At 28.7% G+C, this 26554-nt stretch overlaps 2 protein-coding genes across 6 annotated transcripts; both read left to right on the top strand.

The window, feature by feature from the left end:
- Positions 1-324: 324 nt before the first annotated feature.
- On the top strand, positions 325-10131 carry LOC145184577 (transcriptional enhancer factor TEF-1-like). 2 transcript variants are annotated; one of them, XR_016449793.1, is made up of 12 exons: positions 4859-5081; positions 5381-5569; positions 6100-6164; positions 6424-6459; positions 6599-6754; positions 7120-7320; positions 7418-7573; positions 7674-7844; positions 8025-8083; positions 8295-8529; positions 8729-9368; positions 9963-10131. XR_016449793.1 is itself a non-coding variant. In XM_080060314.2 (11 exons), exons 2-11 carry the CDS (start codon positions 5389-5391, stop codon positions 8840-8842), a joined length of 1374 nt encoding a protein of 457 aa, XP_079916440.2. In that variant the 5' UTR covers positions 325-471; positions 5381-5388; the 3' UTR covers positions 8843-9368. The 2 variants fall into 2 exon arrangements, 1 of the variants encoding a protein (XP_079916440.2); XM_080060314.2 differs by lacking the exons at positions 4859-5081; positions 9963-10131 and adding an exon at positions 325-471.
- A 10101-nt stretch (positions 10132-20232) lies between these two features.
- Positions 20233-26487, top strand: LOC149892560 (uncharacterized). Of its 4 annotated transcripts, none has more exons than XR_016449795.1 (5): positions 20233-20381; positions 21731-21890; positions 22430-22630; positions 22708-23625; positions 23708-23846. XR_016449795.1 is itself a non-coding variant. In XM_090078683.1 (4 exons), exons 2-4 carry the CDS (start codon positions 24627-24629, stop codon positions 26122-26124), a joined length of 1083 nt encoding a protein of 360 aa, XP_089934809.1. In that variant the 5' UTR covers positions 22731-23625; positions 24620-24626; the 3' UTR covers positions 26125-26487. The 4 variants fall into 4 exon arrangements, 1 of the variants encoding a protein (XP_089934809.1); XR_016449794.1 differs by lacking the exon at positions 20233-20381 and adding an exon at positions 20515-20547; XR_016449796.1 differs by lacking the exon at positions 20233-20381 and adding an exon at positions 20727-20885.
- Positions 26488-26554: the final 67 nt, after the last annotated feature.

Raw genomic sequence — 26554 nt, forward strand, 5'->3', positions numbered from 1 at the left:
AAATGAGTAAAAAGAATGTAGTTAACACATTGCAAACTATTATTGGTTATTTTTATTATTTGATTTAAAAGTTTTCAAAAAAAAAAAATCCAAAATAAATAATTTTAACTTTTTAACATTAAAACAAGTATAGTTATTAAAATTTTTATTATCTAAATAAATGAATAATAAAAATTGCTATTTATTATTGATTATATTTTAAATTCTTACAACATACATTTTTAAATTGCCGCTCAACATTTTTAGTCTGGCTGAGTGAGCCGCGAGTTAAATATTTAAGCCTGTTTCACATTGACGCAAATTTTATAAGCGTGCGTACTTCAAAAGTTTTTATGATAGATAAAATTGCGTCTGTTTAACTGATGTGAAACAAGCATTTGATGGCTTATTTTTTTCAAGACATACGTATTTGAAAGCGTTGACTACGCAGACTTGGAGGTCAATGTGGTCCTGTGCTGGTATGCCATACTGGTATGGATATTTTAAGACCCGTTTGTAAATTTGAAAAAGCATAATTATAATGATACCAACATGGAAATTTGAAATTTGTATAAAATTGTTTTAAGTTTAATACTTTGACAAACCTGTGCTAAAAGCCTCTCGTTATTTTTCAACATTAACGTCTAACATCGTAGATATTGATAAAAATAAATAAAAAATAGTATACAATCATTTATTTTAAAAAAGATCATCTATTTGATGAGATTTCAATGCCATCTCTTCAATTCGGTCAATAAATAAAAGTCACAAATTTAATACTAAAATTAATTACAAATTATCTTTAAATGTAATTCTATGGTAAAAATCAAGATAAAAAATTTGTTAACACTGTTAAAGATAATGGTCTTTTTAATTAAAAAAAAAAAAGAAATAAAAAAGAGGCTCTCTTGCTTATTTGAATTTCTTGCATATATCACCTAAATAGTTGCTAAATTGTTTTAAATTTTCGCTGCTTATGTTATTCTTCACCTTTAAAACTTCAGATGACTCTTAATCATACAAATCTAAATTTCATCATTTCACTCAAAATACTTTATTTACTTGAACTTACAAAGATTACGACAAAAAAAAGTTAATTGCTTATTAATCTTAATCAATTTTTTCTCTGGACAACGGATTAAAGATTTTCTTTGCTTGAGGTTTTAAATTTTGAGGGTCTCTAAGACAATGATATATATTAATTAATAAGTTAATATATAGTTAAGTTAATATAAGTTAATATATATCATTGCTCTAAGATGGTAGGCAATAGTAAAAATGCGAGGCCTGGGTTCTGGAGTCTGGTAGCTATATTAATTATGTTCCGTAGTTTTCTCTCCGTATAGTTACGGAGAATTACAGAACAGCCACAAATATCCAAATAACTAAGCATCGGCGTTTGGTTTTTCGATTTTAAACTAAGCATGGGAATTTCGGCCTTCGAAATCGACGAAATTAAACGAAATTCGTGTTTCAATTTCGGATCGAAATTGAGAACGAAATTTCGATTTTTTGGATTGTTTAATTTCGCGAAAAAATTTCGTATAATTTCGGGTCATTGAAAGTAACGAAATTGACACGAAATTAAACAAGTTTTAATTTCGAAATTCGTGAATTTGTAATGTTTAAAAATTTCGTCTTTCGAAATTCAATATAAATTTCGATACGAAATTGAAACACGAATTTCGTTTAATTTCGTCGATTTCGAAGGCCGAAATTCCCATGCTTATTTTAAACGAATAATATCGATTAAAATAGAAATTTTTGTATCAGTTAAAATAAACTTAATTTTCTGAAGTTTATTAGTGTTTAAAACAGGTAGGTTTTCGGTATGACATGTTTACATTCGTACGTAAAATTGTTTGTTAAAATATGTTTTAATCGAACTAAATCGGTATTAATTGAATACAAACTCTGCTCAATGTCTTGAAACAAAATAGCATAAGGTTTGAGAGAAATCGCAATTTTTTTCGAAAACTTGTAAATTTGTATGTTTAAATATACAAATTATTTTAAATTAGAGTTATTTTAAACAATTTAAATAGAAATTTTTACTTTAACTGTTATTAATCGTAAAAAATCGAAAAGTCTAACTTCGATGCTTACAAATAACAATTTTTACGGTTTTATAATTCACAAGAATTTAAAAATGAAGCTAAAATACAAGTTATTTGTGGCTATCATTTGAAACCTTCACAATTCTGATTTCATACAAAAGAAGAATAAACTTAATTATTTCTCAAAAGAAACATTGAAGTTGTTAAAAACCTATGAAGCAACAAATTCCTTAAAAAGTTAGTCAAGGTTCAGAAGACGAAGCTTTGGAAATAGATCACAGTGATAGTTCAGCCATTTCTTTTAAAAATAAATTAAATGCCATTAAATTAGAAGAAGTACAAGCTTTAACAGAACCTTGATTCCACAAATTTTCAAGATAAATCAAGAATATTCTAAAGAAATGGCGTTTGAGCTCCAAGAATAGCAATCTTAAATTCAACATCACGTTTACAACCAATTAATTTTAAAATCATTCAGAGTTTTAAGAAGAAAATACCAAAAAGTATTCAAGGATTTAATCAAAACACGTGGTAATTCCTTCTCATCTAAAAGATTGCATAAGCAAATCATATTGTTCAAGTATCACATGGCTAGCACGTTGTTTGGAAGAGAAAAACTCGGCAATTATCAAATATTGCTTTGGAAGGTATAGCACTTTGAGTAAACAATAGAGAGTGAGGGTTAATAGTTGGATGTAGAGTTAAATGGTCTTTTCAATGTGTTTCCCTAAGATTCGGATATCGCGGTGGAAAAATTTACAAATTTTGATGTTCAAACATGCAATCGATTCTAAGTGAATTAGAGGGTAAATTTGGTGAAAGGCTGCGTTGGTAAAATGAAATTGGTGAACCATGAAGAAAAAGACGATTGCAATCAAGATGATATTAACCACACAAGAAACGATGGTAACGATGTTGAAACTCTTGAAATTTGAATCCAATTGAAATATTAAAAAGGCTTGATAAACAATTGAATCGGAAAGAAGATGAAGAAACAAAATTTTTTAAACCATGTTTTTAGTTATCAGTTATTTTGTTGTTTAATTAATGTTTTTACAGAAAATACAAAATGATAATAACAATAATAATAAATAACAATAGAGAGCACAAATATTTCTTATAAACTACAAAATTTAAGATTGGTGATGAATTTTCCCAAGTTTCATGAGGAACTTCTCCGCGCCAAAACTTCATTCTTACTACGATCAACGACCAAATTGTGAAAAATTCACAAATAAAGATGGTGAATGGTTTTTCACATGACAAAATTCATCAAAACACTCAATTAGTTGCATATAGCTTTAAAAAAAACATGTAGCTTTACAAAGCTTAAATAGGAGGAATGTGTTTTTGTTCAAAGTATGATTTTCATGTCAAATCATACAAATGAATTTAGTTGGAGTGCTATATTTTCTAGCAATATTCTATTCACATGCCAATTAGCAAGAGAATCCTCCAAAACTGACAAAGAGATTGGAAAAGCATTTGTAGCTAGTTTATAGAAAATTAGACTATTACCACACATTTCTTGGTTTAAATCAGTTAATTTCACTCCAAGATTGGTCTCTTTAACGAGATATCTGCCCAAGTTGCCAAAGCAACAATCAACATTCCAATTATAGTGATATAGCATGAGGCAACAAGTGGTTGAAATACTGGGGATCTTGCATCTGCATTCTGGATTTTTTTTATAAATGTGAGTTATTCTTTTGCTATTGGATAATTGTTCGACACGGAACAAAAACTGGCTTTAATTTTCTCCCATCACTTTGTAATTCTTTGAACCAGACCAAATTTTTATGGCTGCTAATTTGGTACAATCTGGAGTTAGAAACAGATGAAGATTAGCAGCCTGCAGTTGAAAAATCAAAAGGGAAAAAGACATCCCAATGAATTAGCTTTTGTATTAAGCCCTTGACCAAGAGTCTAAGTTAAAGCAAGTTTATTTCCTGGAAAAATGGCTTAGTTCTGTCATTCGCCAATAAAAAAAAAGTATTCAAGTGGAATTGTTTTTAAAAAAACCAGGACTTATAAGAACCTTCTAACGTTGTTGTCAACAAAACACTATTTGTTCTGTTGCTTCTTAACTCAATAAGCAAGCGAGGAAGCAACATAATTTGTGACAGGATTTGCCGGACAACGCTATTTTTATCATATTATATTCAATACTTTGCAAAAAAATATTAATTCTTTTGTTTCAAAGTCCTTTTAACTTATTTTTAAAATATATTTAACTAAAAAAACAAAAATAGTTTAGTGCAAAGAGCACGTCTTTGTGCAAGTTGCTAATTACGTAGTTGTAATAAATTGCTCACTCAAAGGATTAACTTTTAACTGTTCTAAAAGCCCACCAACCGCATTGCGCTCAGTTTAAGATGGTTAAACTAGTTTAATAAATGGAAATTATCAAACTGGTTAAAGTTTCTCTCTTTAAGGGTATTCTCTCTCTAGAGTTTATCGTTCTGTTCATTCGTGAAATATCTTTTAAAAATCTTTCTAAAGCGATTGCCTTAAAACTCTTTCCCGCCAAATATTATTTGATTTAAATATCTATAGAATAACCCTTTCTAATTTGGTGGTGGTTTATTTAATTCGTGCGCAATAAACTTTTTTTTTTTTAAACTAATTATAACCAATTAAACAACGAAAAAGATGTAAATGTAGATTAAACAACAAAGGAGATGCAACATAACTGTCTTAAACGGTGGAGAGTTTACTTAATTTTATGCGGCTTTGTTTAATCTGTTTACATAACTGCTTACACTGTGTAAGTGAAGGTTTATTGTTTTATATTAAATTTTATAACTTATTTCGTGAGGCCAGGTGACAAATCATGATTATCTGAAAGTTTTGTCGTATTCATTGGGCGCGCCGAACATTCTTTAAGATTTTTAGAAAACATTTGAAAATACTTTGAATTCTTCTGGAGAAAAAGTTTAAAGTTTTATAATTGTTCACATTTTTATAAAGAAGTTGTCAATTTACCTTACACATATTTTGATAAATATAATATCCTGGATTTTTGATTACATTTTTCCATTCTTGGTGAGTAAAAAAGTTGTTGAGTGAGGTTAAAATTAGGTGGCTTAAAAACCTTTGTTAAGTTTCTTTCTTAAACAGTTAGACTAGGTTACCGTGTGTATCTACAAATGTGATATGACCCGGAAAGAGTGATTCAAATACTTTAGACATTTTTATCATAACTTCCTGAATACACTATGTCTGTTAAAACATTTAAAATGCATTATTAATAATCAGCATGCAACACACTATAAATATTTAATTTTACTATTAACCCTTTTCTTAAAAAAAAAAAAATCTTTTTTAAGTCATGGCTCGTTTAGACTTAAGTATGGCGGAAAATTGTAGAGATCCGGCTGCACATGTATCTAATACTGATCCAGAGCAAATGGCTTCTGATGCTGAGGGAGTTTGGAGTCCAGATATAGAGCAAAGTTTCCAAGAAGCTTTAGCTATATATCCACCATGTGGAAGAAGAAAAATAATTCTTTCTGATGAAGGGAAAATGTATGGTAAGATGATTTTCTTACACACATGCTTATGTATTTAATTTGAAATGATTGTGTGTGTGTGTGTGTGTGTGTGTGTGTGTGTGTGTGTGTGTGTGTGTCTGTGTGTGTGTGTCTGTGTGTGTCTGTGTGTCTGTGTGTGTGTGTATATATATTTACATATCAATATATATATATATATATATATATATATATATATATATATATATATATATATATATATATATATATATATATATATATATATATATATATATATATATAAATGTATGTATGTATGTATGTATGTATGTATGTATGTATGTATGTATGTATGTATGTATGTATGTATGTATGTATGTATGTATGTGTGTGTATGTATCTATGTATATATCTATGTATGTATCTATGTATGTATCTATGTATCTATGTATGTATATATATATGTGTGTGTGTGTGTGTGTGTGTGTCAGCATATATGTATATATTATATCTGATGTGAGAGATCATTGGTAGTCAAAATAAAGTTAAATAAGGCATAACATTTTTTTTAGGGAGGAATGAGCTTATTGCAAGATATATAAAGTTGCGAACAGGAAAAACAAGGTCCAGAAAGCAGGTTGTGTGTTTTTAAAATTATTCTTGCGTAATTAAAAATTATTTAAAGTTTTTTTGTTGTTGTTGTTGTTTTAGAAGTAAATAAAGAATTAAACAGAATGGCATGTTAATAAGAAATTAACATTTCCATATATATAAATAAAAGTTAGGAGTATTTTTTTTTATAAAACCAAGGTTTTTTTTATTGTTAAGTTTAATAAATTACATAGTATAACTAATAAATAGTCATATTTTATATCTAAAAAAACTATATGGTTTAGGTATCAAGTCATATACAAGTTTTGGCCAGAAGAAAGGTTTGTTATGCTTGAATTTTTTGTTAAATAATTTAGGTTTAGATATAGTTAACTAACAAGTAAAATGATAGCTAACAAGTCTTATTATTTTGATCATTTTTCTCATGATTTTACTGCAGTTTTTTGACTTTTTATACAGGACCCTCATGTCAAAGACAAGGCTGGGATTCATTCTTTGAACTCAATGACTTCATCACAAATAGCTTCAGTTAATGCTATACATTCAAAGCTTGGTCTGCAAAGTGTTGATTCAGTTGCAGTTAAACGAGAAATGAATTTAAGTCCTCCCCTAGGGGTATATCTACTTTCTTTAGTTTAACACTGTTACGCTTGGTAATATAAAATATATAATTAATTACCAAAATGAACATTTTTACTTTATTTCTTTAGTATTTTTTTTTCAGTAAGATCTTCTTCTTCTGTCCTTGTTTCGTTGAATTTTTTTGTGGGTTACTTAAGAGATTTTTGTTTTTTACGAGAAGGATTTTGTTCTAATTACATTTTATTAGAAACAAGTTTAAAAAGCTAGTATTTTGATAAACTTTATATATATATATATATATATATATATATATATATATATATATATATATATATATATATATATATATATATATATATATATATGAATAATTTATCAAAATTGTTATTATAATTTAGTATTGGGCACCTGGTTTATCTCAACCTGGACTTCCTATTCCTCCTCCTCCTGTTGGTTTTCCATTCACTTCATCTGGCGCCTATTATGCAAATGCTATTACACATGCAACAGCCATTTCACAAGTAGGAAATATCATTCGCTCTTCAGCTGTTCTTGCTTCACCTGTAAACTCAGCATCTTCACCTATTGCACACCATATGGTTTGTTAAATTAGTTTGTGATGTGTTTTTCAAAGATCAGTTTATATATATATTTTTTATTTCATACTAATTGCTATTTTATTTTGCTACTTTAAAGACAAGTACTGGTTCTTTACCACATGGTTCTTCGATTCCTCATGTTAATCATAATACCTCGTCATGGCAGTCTCGGATTTCTGCAGCACAAATGCCACTGCGTCTGATTGATTTTTCTGCTTATATTGACCAGCAACGAATTGAGCAGCCAGAAGCTGTAAGAAATATGAATCTTTTTCATATATTTAAAAAAGGTGTTTCTATTTTCGTGTTTTTTTTTTTTTTTTTTGCATGCTTTTTATTTTAATTCCTTCTAGTATCACAAGCATTTGTTTGTTCACATTGGCTCACAGAGAAGTTTTGAGGACCCTAATTTAGAAGCCATTGATATTCGACAAATATATGACAAATTTCCAGAGAAAAAGGGTGGATTAAAGGAGCTTTACGAGAAAGGTCCTCAGCATCTGTTTTTCCTTGTAAAATTTTGGGTAAGTTTTTTTTTCAACTAGATAGGAAAAGCAAAACTTTTGCTCAATTTTTTATTTAGAAATTGTTTATGAACTAATAGTTTATTTGTAAGCACTGTGTAATTATATTTGATACTTATTAAATATACAATGGCAGTGTTTAAATGCACATAAGGCTGAACTTTTTTTTAAAAATTTTAGGCTGATTTAAATACTAATATTCCTGATGATACTGGAGCATTTTATGGTGTTTCAACAACGTAGGTGTTTATCAACTCTTTTGTGCTTTTCTGTTTGTTTTTCATTTTGCTTGAATTCTGTTTTTAAATGTTTTTAAGAGAAGATAATAAAAATATTACTTTTTTTTATCATTACTTTTCAGTTAAAAAGTATTACTAAAGCTGTTTAACTTTTTTTATCATTACTTTTCAGTTGAAAAGTAGTCATGTTAACTTTAAGTACTTTTATTAGTTATGAATCCTCTGAAAATATGACTGTCACTTGCTCAACAAAAGTTTGCTCATTTGGAAAACAAGTTGTGGAGAAAGTTGAAACAGAATATCCTCGCTATGAAAACGGACGCTTTGTCTATCGCATACAGAGGTCTCCAATGTGTGAATACATGATTAATTTCATTCACAAACTCAAACATCTCCCTGAAAAGTTTATGATGAACTCAGTCCTTGAAAATTTTACTATTTTACAAGTAAGTATTTAATGCATATGATATTTACAGGAATGGAAGCCAACAGTTTTTAAAAGGTTATTGGCTGCCTTTGAAAAGAGTAGCAACTGCTGTTTTTATGATATTTTATGTGTCTGGTTATAGTTTAATTAAATTACAGTTTAACCTGCAAGCATAAAAACTAAATTTTATAAACTAATTTGGGTTGTTTTAAAAATAGGTTGTAAGCAATCGTGACACACAGGAAACACTTCTCTGTCTTGCATTTGTCTTCGAAATATCATCCAGTGAACATGGTGCACAGCATCATATTTATAAACTAGTCAAAGACTGATATAAATTATGTCGAGGTACTCATCCCTTTCTAAATACATCCTTCTTGGTGAAGAGTGGCTAAAATTCAGTTTATCAAAGACTAACTTGTAAATATTATACATTGAACAGTTTTTTTATCCTCTTTCTTATCAGATTTTTAAATTTTTATTTTTGTAAAGCTTTAGAATTATTCGACAGATCTTATTCCATTAATATATTTTACCAAACCAAAAAGAAATCTCTTCCCCAAGTTAAAAGTTCAGATCGAAAAACTTTATATTTTCTTATAATATCATTTTCACAGGTTTATCAAAAAACTTGTGTAGTTATTTTTGTATAGCACGCGAATATTTTCGAAATAATTGTGTTTATTGTTTTATTTAACTCTTTTTAAAAGAGCTTAGTCAACAACTCTTTTGTAAAATCAGCTGTAAAAATGCTATAGTAAATTTTTTAGATTTGGTTTTTGATTAATGTTTTTATATTTTGTCTGAGAATTGAGGTTTCTATGAAGCGTTTGTCGGTTTTTAACATCTATAAGTTACGTAAGATAATTTCTTTAATTTTTTTTTTCTTTTTTTCATTTTATCAATAATTTGTTTTTTTTTTAAATCGTCCTTTTTCGGTAGGAAAAATTAATTTAATCTTTTTCACGTTTTACTCATTAAAATATAAAAAGAAAATTTTGTGTTGTGGATATAAAATATATTTTGTATAAGTTGTTTTCGTTGCCGACGCTTGTTTTTACTACCTTCTTGAGATTCTCGTTTTAAAAGCAAATTGTCTCTCTTTAGCGACGGGCTCGTTCTAAAGAGAGGCCACTCTGCTCTAAAAGAAGTTTAACAATAAGTAGCACCAGCACCTTTTTAATTTCCTTTACATTATTTCATATATGTGCATAATATCAAGCCCTGTCAGAAGATAGAAGTGGGGGGTATCTAGAGTGTGCTTCATGATTCGTAGAGGTTACCAAATCTTTTTTTGAAAAAAAGAAAGAAAGAAAAAGAAATATGTTTTGATGATAATTAGATAACAACTGATACTTTTCAAGTTTTTTTAGTTTGATAATGACATTTTAGTCAGATTTTTCACTCCACTCAAATCCTGGAGATTTAATTAATTATGCAATTCTCATATAGTTCCTGTAAAATCCTTCGGAGAATATTTGAGCACAAATTTGCATACAAATTGACAAAGAGACAACTTGATGTGTTAAGAAGAGCTAGACTAATTCAAGAGGAGGAAGAGAACTGGCGAATTATCTATGCAATTTTCTTAGATGGGAGTGATCATTTGTTGACACAGAAAGAGCTTTATATTTATTTAGAATAACATTTAATGTTTATTTAACTTTATAGTGAGAAAAGCTAATTTCCAAACAGCTGCTAGATAATCAAATGTAAAAAATGGTGCATTAACGTTTCTAAAAAATATAATGAGTTTGTATAATCACCGAACGCCATTTATTGGTTAACTTTTACTATTGTTTTAAAATATGCGGAATCGCAAGAGCAATAACATTAAAATTTAAATTAGAGTTTTATAAGTGCATTGATAAATACAAAATATGTTTGAATTTCAATGAACCCGAATTTGGTTGGCGGTTTTAAAGCTTATATATATTTAAGGCTTCAAGTACACGCAGCAGAACCTCACAAGGTGTGGCTCTACCAAGTATAATTCTGCAACATTTTTGTTTAACATGAAGTTTATTTTAATTTTTTGTGTGATTAGAATTCAGGTAATAATGCAATAAGCTATGTATTTTTACATTTAAATAAGAATAGAATTATTTAGAGCCGTTTGCAAAAAAACAAAAATGGTCCTAGAGTCTTGGGGCGCTCCTTAAGGAAAACTTGATTTAAAAAGCGTTGAACTTTTACTGCTAGATTTAAACCAATATTTTAGGAAATAAGTCGTATAGTTTTGCAGCTAAACTTGTTTTATCACGAGCTAGCTTACCATGAACCCATGTTTTAAAACTTACGCCTTCGTTACACTACGAACTTCATGAAAATTATCGTAATGGAAAATAACTTCGTGATTAAAAAAAGCACGTGATAAAAGAAAATCACTAACTCTTAATTTATGCACATATTTGACTGCACATATTTGACAAAATTGTAAGCGCTGGCTTTTGGTTTTTCGGTTTTTAACGAATAATTATGAATAAAGTTGCGAATAATAACGAATAAATTACGAACAAATAAATATATATATATATATATACAGTGCACAGTGGGCCAGAATTCACTTTTACTGGACAAAATTCGTAACTAATTTAATATTAGAGCTATATTCACTAAAATTAGTATGAGTACTAATATGATGTCTGTGCTTTTTATGAAGGTAATATTTTTTTATTTCGTTGCTATGGATACCTTTATTTAGCTTAGCAACAACCTATTTTGTTATCTGCAGATATTTTATAAGTGCTATATTCACTAAATTTTGGCATGAGTACCAATATGAGATCACACTTCTTACAAAAGTGATAATTTTTTAAATTTAGTTGCAATGGATACTTATATTGCTTAGTTACTGGATACTCTCCTTAGTTACAAAGTGGTAAATTGATAATTTGAATATTTTATCGGATTTTTGACTCACCTATATTGAAAAATAATTGAGTATTTAGGTAAATAATGTTTTACGAATAATAAAAGCAAAAAATAGTGCAAGAAAACATTGTAAATTTTAAATTTATAAAACAATAATATTATTACAATAATATTCAAAAATTATAAAACAATAATATCGTTTGAACCTTCCTATCAATCATTGTAACTTCAATAATACAATTCACTTCAATAGAAGATCTGCAAACCTCTAATAAAATCATACCCAAACTTTCTATCTCACTTTTAATGTACTGATCTTCTTCAATCACAGATTCCTTGGATTCCATTTTGTATGCAAATCTTATGGGTCTACAATTGGCTGTGGAGGACGACTTTTGATTTCTCCAAATAGGCACCTATTCGTTGATGTTGTTAAATCCAGTTAAATCCAATGGTACTAGACAAGTAATAAATAATGATTCTTCACGCTTTAAATCTCTGTTAATGTCGGGTTCTGATAAAACTTATTTATAAATGCTTTAGCCAGTAGCACCATCAAAACCAGCCTTACACGTTAGTGTCATTGTTTTTATTGCTTTGTCGTTCAATATCAAGTGCCTTAGCAAAGGTTCCCGAACTGCACAGATTCTTATCAAAGTATGAATTATTAAATCTTTTAAAGGAACTGAAGCTGAATAGTCCTCCACTGTTATTTTTGCAGGATAACATTTCAATTTTGCATCTCTGACATCACTGTAAGCAGGGTAGATGTTATATTCTTTCTCCAAGGCTCCACTTCTAATCAATTGATAGGAAGCTTTTGTCAGACTTGCATCATTTATTAAAGCCAGTGCTTCGTCTGCTGAATATTTAGTTGCTCTATCTGTATTTGAAATACTTAAAATGTTCTTGGCAGCAATAACAATAGATTCATCTCTAAATTTTCTATTAGCAGCAAAAAATAATTCATTGGATGAATGAGATTCAATTAAACAAGATACACGCCGTTTTTTAGTTTTATTAGAACTATTATCAAATGCAACTGGTTTTCGACCACGACTACTTGCAGTTGGTTCATTGTCTTTTTTTCTGACAATTAAATATTCATTAAGCCAGTTCACAAACTTCTTTTCAAAATTTTTGACAGTATAGTTTGCAGATTTCCACTTTTTTTTTATACAAGTAAACAAATCGTTGAACAGCATGTCTAAAATCAACTTCTTTAAAATCAGCAAATTTTGGCTGAATAAATTTTGATATATCTTCATTAATATTTTGTTTTGAAATACTAAGCTTGTTTTTTTGGAGAAAATTATGAATGTCTAAGTTTAATAAAACCATATCTAAATAATTATTGTAACAAGTATTTTGTATTTAAAAGTTTAATGTTATAATATATATGCCGCCCGGACTAATAATACTTGTTATTAGTTAAGTTACTACAAGTGTTAGTAATTAAAATTAAAAGTAATTAAATTACTGTTAGTGTTAGTAATTAAATTACTAACAACTACCAAAAATATGTTGCTGCTATGCTATGCAAAGTAAGGTATCCATACTAACCAAAAAAAAATAATCTCATAAGAATTGTGAATCTCATTTTAATACATACCCCCAATATTGTGTACTTAGCGGAAGTAAAATACTTTTAAAACAACGTTAATGTAAAAATGAGTTGTTGCTATGCAAAATTTAGTACCATAGCAACTAAGTTAAAACGTATATAAAATCTGAACGGGGATTTAAGGGGACGAGCAATCAATTAAAACTCGATTGAAGCATTATATAGATCAAATAAATATAAGACAGCACATGGCAAATTGTGGTAATTATTAGTTATAGTGCGGCAAAAAAAAAATTTCTTAAGGAATTTTTTTTTTTTAATCTGTGATTTTCAAAGTATAACTGAGATAACATGCTTTGACAAATTTATTTCACCCATTGGTTTTTTCTTATCTCTAAATACTCTAGAATAACATGTACTAATTTTTTTTTTAAAAACGTAGATGTAATTGAAATATAACACAACGTTGATGTCACCGTTAATTACTTATTTAAATTTTTTTTTTTTTTTTTTTAATTTCAATATTCAAATGCTTAGAGTCCTGGTAACTAAGGGATTTAATATAAATAAGTTATCAATAAATTTCTCCTAATATATATAGATACTAAAACTTAATAAGTTTTCAAGATTAGATAACTAAAATTTTTCCCATTTTGTCCACCTACTGGCCCACTGTGCAGTGGTGTGCAAAATTCCCGGTAAGTGACGTTTTGTGGTTTTCTCGTAATGAACCGGGAAATAGCTATCGAGACCAATGATATATATTAACTAGATATCTAACTCGTGCTTCCGCAGTAAAGCAAATTTTTTGCCAGCTAGGTTTGTTTTGCCAGCCTGAAATGACTGAAGCTAAATAAAAGAAAAAGAATAATTTTAAGTTTAAATAAAACAGCTACAGGCATTAAAAACTTTGAAAAAACTTCACTTTTTCTTACAGAAATATTCTGTGAAGTTAGACATCTAGTTAATATATATCATTGATCGAGACGGAAAGGTCGGAACAAACTGTACTTTGTGTCCCGATGAAAGTTGTTAAACTTGACAGTCATGTTGTCCCGATTAAATAACGAGATATTCCGATTTATATGAAACGGAACGAGACAGCAAGACATAACAACACAAGAAATTATTTTCTGCATGCGTTGCCAGTTTTAGAATAGAGAAAGATAATTACGTAAAACGACTTGTTCTCAGTTTAACAATTATAAATATACATGTTTTTTGTTTTTTTTAATAATAATGGTTTAGTACTAGAAAGTTTCTTATTTTAAGGGTACTTTTTTACAACTCTAGTACTAAAAGTTTCAGATAACAAAAGAGAGAAAAAGCAATTAACTTAACTAAAGAAAATGATTTTTTAAAACTGTAGCCAATAGAAGTAGAAAAGTATGAAATCTAAAAACACAGCAACAAAACCAAAGTGTAAATCTGCCAAAGTTCAGTTGTGATATTACTTTACTTGTAAAGTTTAATTTAAAGTTACTTCAACTACTTTCTGCGTGTCTTAAAGGGTTTGAAACAAGATAGTGTAAGCTATGGATTGTATCGCTTTTTTTTTTTCCGTGTAATCTTGTAACTTTGCATGTCTAAATATATAAATCATTTTATTTCGATCGATTTCAAATGACTGATATTGAAGCTTGTACTTTATTTGTTATTATTCGTTAAAAACCGAAAATCTCGGACGCGTAAAAAATCGCTTAAGAATTTTGTAAACATTTTAATTTTGGTTCGCGAAGTAGGAGTAAGAATGCGTAAATATGTATTACAACATCAACCCCAGGCTTAACCGCTATAATCCTCCATTTAAGGTTCTTTACAAAACTAAAACTCTTGTTTTTACCAATACCTACGTCATTTTTTTTTTTTTTTTTTTTTTTCTTTACGTTTCTTTTGTTTTGTTTATATTAACTTCAAATAATGAAATATTTTTGAGTGTTTTTGTGGGCTATTGTGTGTTTCCATTTTTGCTGGAAACCCTTCAAGACACACAGAATCGCATTTCGAATTCTTATAAAATTCTAATTAAAATCATTTGTTAAAAGATTTCGAAAATGTAAGAAATAATCCTTATTGATTTTTCTCGCAAGTAGATTTTAAAGAAGCTTTTCAGGAAATGTCAAGTTATTAGTAGTTTGAAAACGATCCGATTATTCCAGTATTTAATCTACTTTATGAAGTTATTGAAATAATATTAAATTAATCAAACAAATATAAATGGTGCTAAATCAATCAAATAATTGAAAATTTATTCCAGACACTTATTATCTGTTTTGTACTTTAAATGCTTATGTATAATTATGTATATTATGCTAATGTAGTTTAAATGCTAAAAATATTAATGCTAAAACAAAATCTTAGGAAAAGAATGAGAAAGGGAAGAGGAAAAGGAGAGGAAAAAGGAGGGGAAAAAGGAGGGGAAAAGGGGCGTATATGGAACTCGATTTCTTAACTAAAAGAAATCGATTTCTTAACTAAAAGATTCTTCACAGATATTTTCTATTAAAAAGAACTTATAAGAAGAAAAAAATTTGAATTGAAAATGAGAAAGTTTGTGATTCTAAGAGAAAAAATTTTTCTTAAAAACCTTTTTTTTTTAATTTTTGGAATTGGCGGCAACGTCAGTTTCATGTACACGCGCGTAACAGCAATTAATGCTATGAAATAAACATAGAGCGCAACAAACAAGGAGAACATTTAAATTTTAAGAATTTTATTGACAAGTTTTCATGAAATTTTTGTGATTCAATTATTATTTAAAAGTATTCATGGCGGACCTAGAATTCTATAGGACTTCTGCATGACATCGCGATAGATATAGAGAAATCTGGACCTGCTAGGTTTGTCCTCAAAAGAAAAAAGAAAATCAAAATTATACGCTCGATCTAAGTTTTGTCTTTTCTCTAACCAAGTTTACAATGATAAATTATATTATTTTTAATGGTAAAAATATAAAGAAGTCCTTAATATAATTTGGTTAAACTTTATAAAATACCAAATGACGTTTTACGGTAACTTCGTCCCTGCTTCTCTTTCTTATAGATATTAAAACCACAAGGGAAGAAGTGCTAGAATCACAATTTCTGGTTTTGAGATAATAAATATTCAAAGTTCAATTTTACTCACATCACTCTTCTTATGGAACTCTCTCTCTCTCTCACTCTCTCTCTCTCTCTCTCTCTCTCTCTCTCTAGTTTTGAAAGAGATAGTCCTTCGATACCATACTGTCTAAATTAATTTAAAACTGCATTTTAGGCTGAATCATTTTTCTTATCTTAATAGTTTGGGCCATGAATCAGTAAACTATTTTGTTGTGAGAAATTGTCCCTTTGTATGAAGGAAATGATCTACCTGATGTTTATAAAAATTCATTTGAACATGGTCTTTTAATAGGCTTGTTGATTGAAACTTTTAGCGGTTGAACCCGAGAAAACCTACCACCAAGTATGTTTTCTCGAGTTCAACTCATCAACTTGATTTTCTTTTATCTGTTGAAAAACCTTTCCAGCTGACCCCGTTTTTAGGGTCCAATAATTTCACCAGACATTTTTTTGATAGAACAACTCTCTTTTTCTACTTTTTTATTTCTGATTTTTTCCTTTTAAAATGATAAACGGTTCAAAAACGTTATAACCACGAAAGTACGCTAGTAGCAAGTACGCTAGTTTTTTACTTTATTGAAATATCGTCTTATGGAAATGCGTTTTTACATTTGAAAATAATATCTGATATTAAATTTAATAACAAAAGTTTTATTCAAACACTATCACGCCTTCTTTATTTGTGGGTTCAAGATGGTGGAAATGAAATCACATGTACTAGTTTCTGTAAGAAGCCAAAACGCATAAGAAAACTGTAAAAAATTTTAAAAAAATTTTGTAAGAATGAAAACCTTTACAATCCGGATTTTTTTTGTATGATATACCTCTAGCTACATTGTTAAAATTATAAGTAAAAATGGTAGATTTTGAACTAAATCTATTTTTAAAAAAATTAACAAAAAAGATATCTCGCAAATGGATACTAAAATGATAAGATCCATGTGTAAACTAACTTATTTAGGCAAAATAACAACAATCTATGAATATTTTTAAATTTTATAATTGCTAAAAAAAAAAAATCTCTTAAATGTATCTTAGGTTTTCCAGAACATGTGTTACAATAGTCATATGTTTCGTGTTTTTGCCTTTTTCTGCAACTCTGTGAGCACAGTCCCTCCTCGATCCTTTCCGCAAAACGTACAGTTTACTATCAAGCCTTCAACTTCAGACAAAGTACATAACCTCAGAGTAGATAAATCTACTTCGAGGCTCACGAAAATTTCCTGCTAATTGATCTACCATGAGCTTTACAACTTTTAATGGCTGTTTTCAAACTTTTTTGATTTTATAGTTTTTCATAGGATGTAAGCGTTAACTGAACTTATGTCTCGAATCAGAAAGGACATAAGTTCGTATTTTTCCTCTTGGTTTCTTAAAATTGTACGTTGAGAAACATATATTCTTTTCAATTTTAATGCAGATTCATCGAAACTTATTTTCTTTTTTGGTATGAAATATTGAGCAAATTTATCATTGATATATGCTTAAAAATAACTGGCTTTTGTATACATGTCTTTAAATTTGTGGGACCAAGATTCTGAGTCCTCAAATGTATCATCAAAAAATTTGATTAAATTAGGATCATGTGAAAATACCAGAAAAGTACGGAACTTTAGAGCTGTGTTTAGTAGACCAATACTCTTGCATGTTAGCAAGAGACATTATTCCCATATTCAAGATCACTCTTATAAAAGCCCAGAACTCATCTTTTTATACATCAGACAAACTGTTCCATTTTGATTCAAACCTAATATGTTCTTTCTTTTATTATTACATTAATCAACATGTCTATGAAAAATAATTTCAAAAAACAGGATAGGTTCCGTCATTGACGAGAAACTTGTCGAACAGTACTGTGAGATATCAACAGTACTGTGAGTATCGAAGTTTATAGCGCTCGGAGCATCTTTCACAATTCCAACGGATTTTCAGAAGCTGAATTACTCAAATTACTATTCGATAAGTTAAGGATACTAACTTTCCATTTTTTAAACCCTACAAAGTCTGATTCATCCCTAGACCACTGATTATCGCTTGTTTCTAACATACTTTAATTATTCTTTTCATCACATTGTTTTTTTATATTGTTCATCATATTGTTATTATTCTTTTCATCGTATTGTTTTTTTATATTGTTCATCATATTGTTATTATTCTTTTCATCGTATTGCTTTTTTATATTGTTCATCATATTGTTATTATTCTTTTCATCAAATTGAAAATAAGCTCGTCTTCACTTTCATTTTGTTCAAAATTTTCTTCCTTATGTAAGGCAAAAAAAAAAAGAAAAAGAAAAACAATATGTTTTAAAACTTATATGATATTGCAAAATAAATTTAAAAACGTAAATGCATCCAATTTGTAGCTATGACCATGTGCAACTGATACGTATTGTTTGCACGGGACTCTAATAAGTGCATTGACATTTTTTAGGTCATAAAATACACATGTGAAATATGGCAACCTACAGTCGCCAACGAAGTTGCAAAGAAATTTATAATGTCGACATATAGTCAACGGAGTGCAGATGGTTAAAATTTCAAAGCCTTTGATTTTGTAACTTCTTATTTTTATGTATCTTATTTTTGCTAGAGAAGAATAAGAGCTATATTTACGATTTACATTCATTGTTTATATTCATTTTTATTTTTATTTTTCTAATTAAGATATTTTAAGAAAGTTGATTGAGTAGGAGGAGGTTTTTTGGGTGTTTATGACGGTGCTAAAAGAATGAGTGAGGGTTTTTTTTATTGCGCCGTATTGTCATTTTTGAAAAAATTTAACTAAGTTAAGAAGGCATGGGTATAAATGAAAGGAGTGTTTGCGGTTTGAGTTTTGGGGCTGTTTGGTTGAGCAAGGAAAAATGTTTTTTCGTTGTTCCTCGTTGCATTTTAGTTGCAATTGTTAAGAATTACAGAAATGTCAATAAATTACAGCTCTCTGTGTGTGTGTGTTTATATATATATATATATATATATATTGTATATGGCTTTTCCTAAAACAAAATTCTTTTCTTTATATTTTTTTGCTTTTTTTGAACTTCGTTAGTTATTGTTTGTTTTTCTTTTGTTATTAATCTTTTTTATTTTATTATTATTATTAATTTTTTTGCTTGTTTTCTCTTTAAAAAAAAAAAAGATATTTAAATTTTTTTATCTTGTGTATTATTTACTTGACAGTTATGAATATGTCTCTGTGTGACGCATTTTCTTAAATACTACGTTTCTTATACATCTTTCTTATAAAAATAGCTGGAAATTATAAATATTATATTCCCGCTCTGTATGTAGCTGGCGACGAAAATTGTCGTTTGATAAAAACAAGTGTCTCATCACTCCCATATCTTCTGATTTAATGCGTAAAGTTCGATGAATAAAGTTCAACGTAATACTTTCTTTATTTTCAAAAAAGAACAAAACTCAATAAATTTGTAAAAAGACTCATATATTGACGGAATGTAATTCCTGTCAATATAAGAGAAAATTCCCCACACCCTTTCATATATTTCCTTAAAATGTCCTCTAAATTGGCCCCGATCCCCCAACTAACTATTTGAGCTATCAGAAACTCGTCGTTTAATTAATAAGGCCTTTAGGAAAAAAATAGTAGAGAACAAAGGGAGAAATTGGCCACCAAACAAAGTAATGTTAAATAAAACAAATAAGATTTATGAAAATGAAACTTGACTGTGATGGAACCAGCCTGAATTTGAACTTAAGTTTTATAGATAGTACTTAAACATGAAATAATACTTTATTTATAAAAAAAATTTTCTGAAGACTAAAAAGCAAGTGTTTATCTAAAATAAAGTTGCAACCAATGAACAAAGTTTTGATTGGCGAATAAACAAAATTTGTTTACTCGTATTATAAAAGAACCAAAAAAAAAAAAAAAAGAAAAATACTTGGCTGTCGGGAAAGTTTAAAAATTTTTTCCATATGGAAGCAGAAAGAAATTTCCATTATTGTTTTTTTAATATTACTGTACATATCATATGCCTATTATATATATATATATATATATATATATATATATATATATATATATATATATATATATATATCAATTGCATATATCTAACGAAAGAATCGGCGCTTGGTTTTTCCGTTAATAAGAAATAATAACAAAGAACAAACTCCTACAACAGTATATTTAGATAAATCGAGTTTTCTGAAGTTTCTAAACATAGAACTTTATACGCGTTTAAAACGAAAAAGTATTGGTGTCACATGTTTACATTCATACATAAAATTGTTATTAAAAAAAAAGGTTTAACAGAATTAATTAAGGTCTCGAAGGGTTGAAACAAAATATTACTATACTTTGTTTAAGGTTAGAAAGCTTTTTTTTATGGAAACTAATGCTTTTTACAAACTTTTTATGGAAACTTTGTATGTCTATATGTAAAAATTATCTTAGCTCAATTTATTTCAAATGATGGATTTAGGAGTTTGTATTTTGTTCATTATTTTAAGGAAGGATGGCCAGTAAGTTCGAAGTAAGTAGTTTATAATTTAAAAAAAAAAAATAGGCGATGGAAAATCCACAGCAGAAGTGCCTTAAATAAATACACTTTTTATTAAGGATTCCTGTCAAGGACCACTCGCCCATTAATCTGACCTTGGCAAAATTTTTTTTTTTTTTGCCGTGATTTCGATTTTGGATGAAAACCTACATATCGATGGCATAACGTAAATATCTAAAACTTAATTTTATGCTGACCTCCGTAAAAAATCTGTCCACAATTTTCTTTTAACGTTTTCTTTCTTTGAGTTGTCGGAAAGTTTAAAATCATAACCTTCTGTCCTGTCAAACTAAAGGCTTTGGAATGAGTTGGTAAGGATTTCTTTTGTAAATCTTTCAAATGGTATCTTTTCTCCTGTTTTTTTTGCAAAAGCGAAAAAAGTTAAAAGAAAAGTAGAAGTCGTGTTTTAAATCGTTTTGAATGTAAAACCGAATGCTGTTGAGGAATTTAAAAGTAAATCGATTCCTGATTCGATAGTAGAACCTGTATACAACATTTCTTTCGTTCTTATTGCTACCGTTTGGCGAGTTAAGAGCTTTAAATTTAGAGATATCTACAAAGCACTTATTGTGCATTCAAGTTTTCAATTAATATATTTAGGACCATCGCATAAAAATTCAATGGTTTAATTGAAAAGTGAACAAGTATTTTTAAAATTAGCTTTAAAGGAAAACTTTACGTTATAATAAGCGATACCTACTTTCGTTTGATCTTTATACATGCTTTAAACTTCGCTGAGCGAAAACACGAGCAAATATTTTATTTGCAGATTTGATGAGCAAACAATAAAAATGTATTTATCTTTTTAAAATGTTTTTTTTTTAACGTTTAATAAAATGTGCAGTATGACGAAAGGAATTATTTTGTAAATAAACTTAGTAAATATAACAGATGCATATGTTGTTAAAGTATATACATTTTGAATTTAGGCGATTGGGTAGTATTTTTATTTTTATTGTCAATAAATTTACAAAATAATTAGAGTTCAAATAAGATACATAAATAATATGAATCAGTTAGTTAATAATTTGTTTAGTAAAGAGGAAAATTTGGAAATTTTTAAAGAGGAAACTTTTGAATAGCAGGACTTAATATCTGCAGTGTTGTCTGTAAATTTATCGTAAAACACAGTATTTCCAAAAGGTTTGTTTTCTAGACTACAGAGGAACTATCTGAAAACATTATTTTGAAAATGGGATGCGCAGCCAGTACACAAAGCCCGATAACTGATAGACACAGTTCCAATAATGATACGAACAACTCAAACGTGAAGACAGACATAAACCTAAAAGTAACAGAATTGCCAAAACCAAAAGGTAAATTCCAACCTCGATTCACAATGCTTCTGGGATTCCGCTAAGTTAGCTTTCAATCCTATTGGTCTGTTAAACCTTTTCCCTTTAACAATTTTATTCAACACATTAAAAATATATACGCGAAGTTCCAAGTTGAATTTGAACAACTTTGATTGAAATTTCAGGCTCGGTAACTGAAATATCCGGGCCATACTTATGCCGTCGAAAACATTTATAACTAATTGATTCATTTTTTTCTGAAACTTCAGCTTGAAGTTAACACAAGTTTGTTTGAGTGTTAAGTAAATTCTTAAAAACGCTCCTTATTTCAAAATTCTCTTCCCAAAGGTTCCCTTCTCTAAGATCCCCTTCTCTAAGATCCCCTTCTCTAAGATCCCCTTCTCTAAGATCCCCTTCTCTAAGATCCCCTTCTCTAAGATCCCCTTCTCTAAGATCCCCTTCTCTAAGATCCCCTTCTCTAAGATCCCCTTCTCTAAAATCCCCTTCTCTAAGATCCCCTTCTCTAAGATCCCCTTCTCTATAACTTTTGCTGCTTCTAGAAAATTCTTCCGAAAAAAATGTCAGTGTAATGAAAGAACATGGCAAAAAAGAAAAGAAAGAAAAGAAGATCAAACGTACTTCCTCAAAATCTTCGGCATCTTCTTCATCATCTTCTTCGTCAGAAGAAAACAAAACTTTGACAAAAGAAAATTCAAACAGTCATGCTAGTGTCTCAATTCCGATTTGTACATCTACAAGCGGTAAGTGTAAATATTGTTTATATTAGCAAAATATTGCAACTAAATATCGTAATTTTGGGAAGTAAATTTTTTTTTAGAAACAAACTTAAATGATCAAAATGAAGCTGATCATTTTGAAGAAGAGCAGGTTCAAAAAGAGCACAATCTAAGTGGTACCGATGAGACTGAGATGAAAGATAATTTGGTTTTCGAAAACGTTGCGCCTGAAGAAACGTGCGAAGAATCGTGTAACAGTGATAATAAAGATGCAGTGTGCACTCTTGTTACTGAGTGTAAATTGAGCGATAGTTTTACAGAAGAAGTTTCGGAGAATCCTATTCAGGCCAGCTTCTCTAATGATGTCTATGACGAATCAGATAACATTGCATACCAAAATACCGAAGAAGCTGTACTTAGTGACATTGCTCCTCAAGAGGAATTCAATGAACAGGAAGCGAGCGAAAAAAACATAGAAATTTCTAATGAAAATGATTAAGAAGATTGCTAGATTGTTTTGAACGCTACTTTTATATTTAGATATGCTTTTTTTTTTTTTTTTTTCTTTCTACCATTTTTTTCTTCCTTTACATTAACGGTCAAAAAAAATTTTAAAGATCACATAACCAATCTTTTCACGACAAACTCTTGAACAGACTTTCCTTGGACGATGTACTCAGCGTTTCAGGTGATCACATACAATAAAAGGCATTCTGCTGCTACTGCATTGGTTGCGTTACGTTATGTTAACAATTCTTATTATTTTTTTATTAAAACTCTATTAGGGTAAAATGTTGAACGAATTCAACTCGTATATTATTTAAAAGATGTAGACAATGAGTTTTTTATTTTTTATTTTTTTAATATATTGAATAAAGAAATCTACTCTTAAATTATTAATCGCTTTTACGTCAGAATAGCAGATATATGTTGGTAAGCTTAACTATGATACCATGTTTGTGAAAAACTCAGTCTTGACAAGATGGAAGATTTTTAAAGAAAGGAAGTTAAGATTTCAGGTAGGAAAATCTTTTTTGATAAAGAAACATTGAAGGATCATTTTTCTTATAATTGTACGAAAAATGTATCATCGGTTTTTAGGGATTGTTCTTTTTTGATTTTTCCTGGAACGTATTCGAAAAGAAACATCATATAAGACGAAAATGTTATTGTAATGTAAACAATGCGCCCACATATGAAGTTGAACTACGTAAACAACGGCGTCACTTTATATTTAAATATGCATATATAATTTATAATAAATAAAATATTATATATATATATATATATATATATATATATATATATATATATATATATATACATATACACACACACACACGCATATATATATATATATATATATATATATATATATATATATATATATATATATATATATATATATATATATATATATATATATATTTATATATGTATATATATATATAATGTCTCTGTGTGTGCGTGTGCGTGCGTGTATGTATGCAATATTTATTGGGTTTTTTCCTTATTAGATAAAATACTCGATATTTATTTTATTTACAAAAAAGCAGTCTTAAATCAAAAAAGAAACCCTATTAAAAAATATAGTAGCAAACATAATTTTTTTAATTTTAGAATGCAAATTCTTTTAATTGATGTTATTGCTACTGTTAGGAATAAAAATTTATTTATATTGCTGGAGCGCCTCCTTTATTTTTTTTAATATATTGAACGAGTGTTTTTTTTTTTTTTTTTAAATAGATCTTAAATGTAAATTTTTAATATAAGCATTTTAGTTTAGTTGTGGTAACATTTTTGTCATGGGAATGTTGCTATAATTAACTCATGCGCAAAAATATTTTTGATTGTGGTTTAAAAAAATTGGAGCAGACACAACTGGCTTGATTGATTTCAGAACGATTTAAGTTCACGTGCGTGTAGGCATGGTGTTGTTTTAAAGGAATTAAAAAAGCTACTAAGCAACGCGCTTAACAAATAATTTAGAAATGGATTTTTCATTTTGTTTAGGTGAATAATGGGGTGTTCAGCTAGCTCTCATGTTCATCAAATAGAATTTAAAAATAATGAATGCCAACCAATGAAAGAAAATGCTAGTGAACCCCTAATAAAAAATTCCCAAGATGAATCTCAAGCTCAGCCACAGGAAAACAAAGGTATGGTGAAGCTCTCATTAACAGTTTAATTGTTGATTCAGATTAAATTTATACAAGTTTATACAAGTTTATACAAGTTTATAAAAGTTTATACAAACTTATACAAATTCCTACAACGTTTTTACTTTTTGTCATCAGAAAATGAATTCACGAATATAAAATTTATGGTATCTGTAACAAAAATAATGGTAAATGTTATTTGGTAGTGGTTGCCATTTACTAACTAATGTACGTATTTCAGTTAACGAATGTGTAGAACTAGAAGAAAACTTGGTAGATGATCATGCTTCTAGTTGCTCTGGAAACAATTCTTCGATTAAAGATATAGCGCAAATATATGAGGAAGAAAACCAAACTGTTTTAAACAGCTTAATAGAACAAAATCAACCCGAAGTATTAGTAAGTATTTGTTTTGAAAAAGAAAATGATGAACTCGAACAACCAGTCATAACAATAGAAGATGTTTCGAAAATCTACGAAGAAAACAACAAAATCGAAGATCCAAATATGATACAAAACGAAGAGAAAAGTTCGTCAGTTTACGACGAAATTTTAAACGAAGAACATAAACTCGAGTCGAACAAAAGGTTTTTAGATGATTCAACCTGCGATGTAATCGATGAAAAGTGTGAGGTTGATAATCATTTGGAAGAAAACGTGCATGAATCAAAGTCAGAGGATATTGGAATGAATACTATTGAATCAAATAAGGAAGATCCTATAGGGAAAAGTACAAAGGACAATGACAAAGGTACGCATTTATAATTATTCGCTTCCTGTCTAATTTCGATAAACCTCCTTCCAAATCTCCTATTAAAATTTCGTAGCTTTTTCAATTTTTCTTTCATCTTAAAGTGATATCCGATACAAAAAATAAATACAAATAGTGTGCATTTTCGCTTCTAAATTATTGAATATATTTCAGAATCAGAATGTGTAGAACTGGAAGAAAACTTGTTAGATACTTCTTGCAGCGGAGAAAATATTAGTTCTAAGGAAGAAACAGTGGAAGCATATCCCGAGGAAAATCAAACTGTCTTAAACAGTTTATCAGAACAAAATAAACCAGAAATTTTAGTAACTACTCGTTGCGAGCTGATTAATGATGAGTCTGAACAGCCAACCTTAACTAAAGAAGATGTTTCAAAAACCTATGAAAAAAACAGCAACATCGAAGATCCAAATTTACAGATGCAAATCGAAGATAGAAGAGCGTCAGATCACGGCGAAGTTTACAATACAACCAGTGTAATTGATGAGCTTAAAGATCATTATGAAGAAGGTAAAAATTATTCAAAGTTAGAGGAGATAAGTGTAAATAAGCCTGATTCAAATGAAGAAAATTCTAACCCTAATTGATAATCGCAGAGAAAAAGAGTTGACTTCTAAAGACAAATGGTTGTATGTAGTCGAATGATGTAAAGTGCTACATATAAAAAAAACAGATTTTTGTTTGTTATAACTGACTGTGTAGCATCCAAACAAAAAAATATTCGATGTTCTTCTTGATTGTCGTAACAGTTGAATTTTTTTGACTCAATTGAAAATAATGAAGATCTGTTGTTGCTGATCAACGTTTATGGTAAAATTATGAAACAAATCATTTTTGAAATGCCCATAAATTTTAAAATTATCTTTGGAATTTAAATTCCTTAAAAAAAAAAAAGGTATTTAAAATTGTAATATTTAGTAATATAGTATTTAGATAAAAAAAAAAGAAAATTGGTTCATTTTCTTTCTTTTACAACCGCAGAACCGTTTTATTAAAAACCACTCCTATGATTTGTGA

Source organism: Hydra viridissima, unplaced genomic scaffold (assembly GCF_058129835.1).
Source record: "Hydra viridissima isolate aposymbiotic clone 2 unplaced genomic scaffold, HvirCarnegie_v1 scaffold_2, whole genome shotgun sequence".
Classification (NCBI taxonomy): Eukaryota; Metazoa; Cnidaria; class Hydrozoa; order Anthoathecata; family Hydridae; genus Hydra; species Hydra viridissima.

What these genes read in the sequence shown, in the direction of transcription:
- LOC145184577 (XM_080060314.2), top strand. Translation starts at nt 5,389, where the DNA reads ATGGCGGAAAATTGTAGAGATCCGGCTGCACATGTATCTAATACTGAT. An exon ending in CACCTATTGCACACCATATG is followed by an intron (nt 7,321 to 7,417) that starts GTTTGTTAAATT and finishes GCTACTTTAAAG; the next exon opens with ACAAGTACTGGTTCTTTACC. An exon ending in TTTTATGGTGTTTCAACAAC is followed by an intron (nt 8,084 to 8,294) that starts GTAGGTGTTTAT and finishes TACTTTTATTAG; the next exon opens with TTATGAATCCTCTGAAAATA.
- LOC149892560 (XM_090078683.1), top strand. Translation starts at nt 24,627, where the DNA reads ATGGGGTGTTCAGCTAGCTCTCATGTTCATCAAATAGAATTTAAAAAT. An exon ending in TCAGCCACAGGAAAACAAAG is followed by an intron (nt 24,766 to 25,006) that starts GTATGGTGAAGC and finishes TACGTATTTCAG; the next exon opens with TTAACGAATGTGTAGAACTA. An exon ending in TACAAAGGACAATGACAAAG is followed by an intron (nt 25,517 to 25,690) that starts GTACGCATTTAT and finishes AATATATTTCAG; the next exon opens with AATCAGAATGTGTAGAACTG.